This window comes from Aplysia californica, unplaced genomic scaffold, assembly GCF_000002075.1.
Source record: "Aplysia californica isolate F4 #8 unplaced genomic scaffold, AplCal3.0 scaffold00215, whole genome shotgun sequence".
NCBI lineage: Eukaryota > Metazoa > Mollusca > Gastropoda > Aplysiida > Aplysiidae > Aplysia > Aplysia californica.
The window spans coordinates 920,629-923,319 of NW_004797485.1; the positions used below are offsets into that span (position 1 = coordinate 920,629).

General features: G+C 41.9%; 1 protein-coding gene across 1 annotated transcript; it reads right to left on the reverse strand.

The window, feature by feature from the left end:
- LOC101849699 lies at positions 1-1,568 on the reverse strand. The gene is made up of 2 exons (XM_005099510.1): positions 1,328-1,568; positions 1-737 (listed from the first exon to the last, which is right to left on the reverse strand). Exons 1-2 carry the CDS (start codon positions 1,566-1,568, stop codon positions 1-3), a joined length of 978 nt encoding a protein of 325 aa, XP_005099567.1.
- Between the last annotated feature and the right edge of the window lie 1,123 nt (positions 1,569-2,691).

Below are 2,691 nucleotides of genomic sequence, written 5' to 3' on the forward strand. Positions count from 1 at the left end.
CTAATAGATTCCCTGGACCAAACACGACTCATTGCGAAATATAATTGTCCATGGGAAAAAATCGCCCTGTAAAGAAACCCCTATCCTTTTCAAAGTCTGTCCTGAGCTTAGGTGATAGTCATTGCAAAATGAAAGCATGTCTAACCGAAATTGTGTCCGTCGCATATGGAAGGGAAATATTATTATGTTGTCTGAAGGCATGAGGGGAATCCTTGGGATGAAAAGTCTCTTTCCTGCATATGGACCGCAAGCAACGACAGCATCAATGACATGTTGCTGAAGGTTTTGAACCACATATCGAGTCCCGTTGCAGTGGCCGTTTGCAGGATCCAGATTTCTCAACAACATGACCATGCTGTCTTTCCGCAATGTCAGTTTGTGAGGTGGCATACCTGACGGACATAGAGAATTGATAAATTCGATCTGGTATTGGTGTTCATTTTCGTCCATCGAATCACTGCTCCTGCAGACTTTTTCTTCTCCGGAAAAGGACTGCATGATCGGGTTGTTAATTCTGTCTACTTCTGTGTTGGTGGGACAGATGATGCAGCGGAAAGCCAGCCAGTCAGGATTTGTGTTAGACTGCAAGTTACCGAAGACAAAATTTATCAACACTCGTTCACTCTTTAGTGTGATGTCATCTGGCAGTTTTATCGCAAACTCCCCGATTTGCTTGCATACGTTGTGTTTGCCATCACCAATGTTCAGTAGATTGTTGGAGAAATCAGCAGTCTCACCTGTAAGCGAAACCCTCGTGTTTCTTGTCAGTCTCAGCATATTAACATGCTCCCACAGATATGACGATTTCAGCGTTGCATTGACTACCTGTGATCTTGAGCCATGGCGAACTACCGGTAGTATTTGGCGACAGTCACCTGACATCAGCACATTTAGCTCACCGAACAGAGAGTTATTCCCACATAATATGTCTTGAAGTGTTCGGTCTATGGCTTCAAAGAGGTGTTTGTGGCCCAACGATACTTCATCAATGATGAGCAGCTCTGTTTGGCGTAACAAAGTGCAACTGGCATCATGGGGACTCACACATCACATGGGCTGTTCGATCACACTAAGGGGTATTTGAATCTGCTGTGTAATGTTCTGCCATTTGAGAGCAGAGTTGCTGCAATGCCTGACAGAGTTGTAGCAAGGGCGATCTTCTTAAAGGAACGGACAGCCCCAAGAATCAGGTTTATAGTGTGGTTTTCCCTGTCCCTCCTCTTGCCTCCAGGGCAAATATCTTGCTTTGCTTCTCTACAACTGACTGTATCACAACATTATGCACTACTCTTTGTTCTTCATTAAGCTTTGGGTACTCTTGACTCACCTTCTCTCTCAGGTTGAAGTTCATTCAAAATGTCTGACCGTAAAATATGTGACAGTCTCAGCCTATCCTGAAGTTCTGTGGCAGAGTCAGGAAAAAAAGTCCGTGCAAACTTTGGTTCAGTTCCAGCAGTGGGAAGAAGATTTCCTAGTCGGCGGTACGGCTTGCCCTGGATTTTGAAGGTTGGATTGAAGCCCTTTTTCAGCTTGTTCACTGCACCCAATTGAAGCCAGGGCGAGAGCATTATTGTATGACCTACAGTGTAGTAAGAAAGAGCTGCAGCTCTGCGCTACATAGTAATACTTTATTAATTCCAGAGGAGGTGGGTATTGAGGTTGCCATGTTCACATGGGGGACAAATATATATAACGATGAACTCAATGATCTTTGATGAGAGTCAAGAGATGATTTTTATTTTATCTTGCTCATGACACATGCCACAAGTGTTGGGCGGAAGTCATCTCAACAATAATAAAGAATAAGTTTCCAATAATAAAGAGTGTACGGTACTAGTGTAAGCAAGATGAATAATTCTAAGAATAATCATACAAAAAGATAATACATACTATTAATAATATATTCAGTTAATTCCCCTCGACTATAATAAACAATGTGATTTTTATTCTAACAGTGGGGGAGATACAGAAATACATACCTTTCCATTTTGACAGCAGAATGTATTTCTCTCTTCTCTCCATCTTATGGCATTGCAATGATCACAGACGACATTGAATTCACCACGGTCATGTGTCCCTAATCTTCGGTCAACTTCAGTTTCACTAAACGACCGTACGTTGCACGCTATGGCCAACATTGACCCATTCTTTCTTGGCCTAGCACGCTCAAGGTCTTCCTCCAGATACTGACTATTAGAACGTAAATTCTGTTTGACAGTCGCCTTTCTCCGTTTCCTCTCGCTTTCACCTCTGTTTCGTGGGGTTAAACAAACTCTACGTTTAAGGGGCATATTACTATATTATTAACTTTATTAACTAATATTCCATGGGCCAATAGAAGCAGCTGAAATTGAACAATGTGGCATACACACACTACAAAGCAGAAACCGCACTTCTGATCTTGCGAACTACTCACACGCTCAACAAAGCTCGGGACCGAAACAGAAGTAGTCCCAGTAAAATATGAAATAGCTAAAGGTAGAGTGAAAACATCCGAGTGCTTCGATTTACTGGAAAAACCATTAAACCTGAAAAATCAAAAGGCAGTTTACGAACTTTGAAAATATGCCCACGAAACCCTTTGGGGCAATTCTTGTCTGAATCATATTTTTGTAGATTTTATGGGCACCTGTGTAAAAAGTTTTTACTGACCCCACAAACGCGCTTAGCTCCATTATAATAAGATTATTA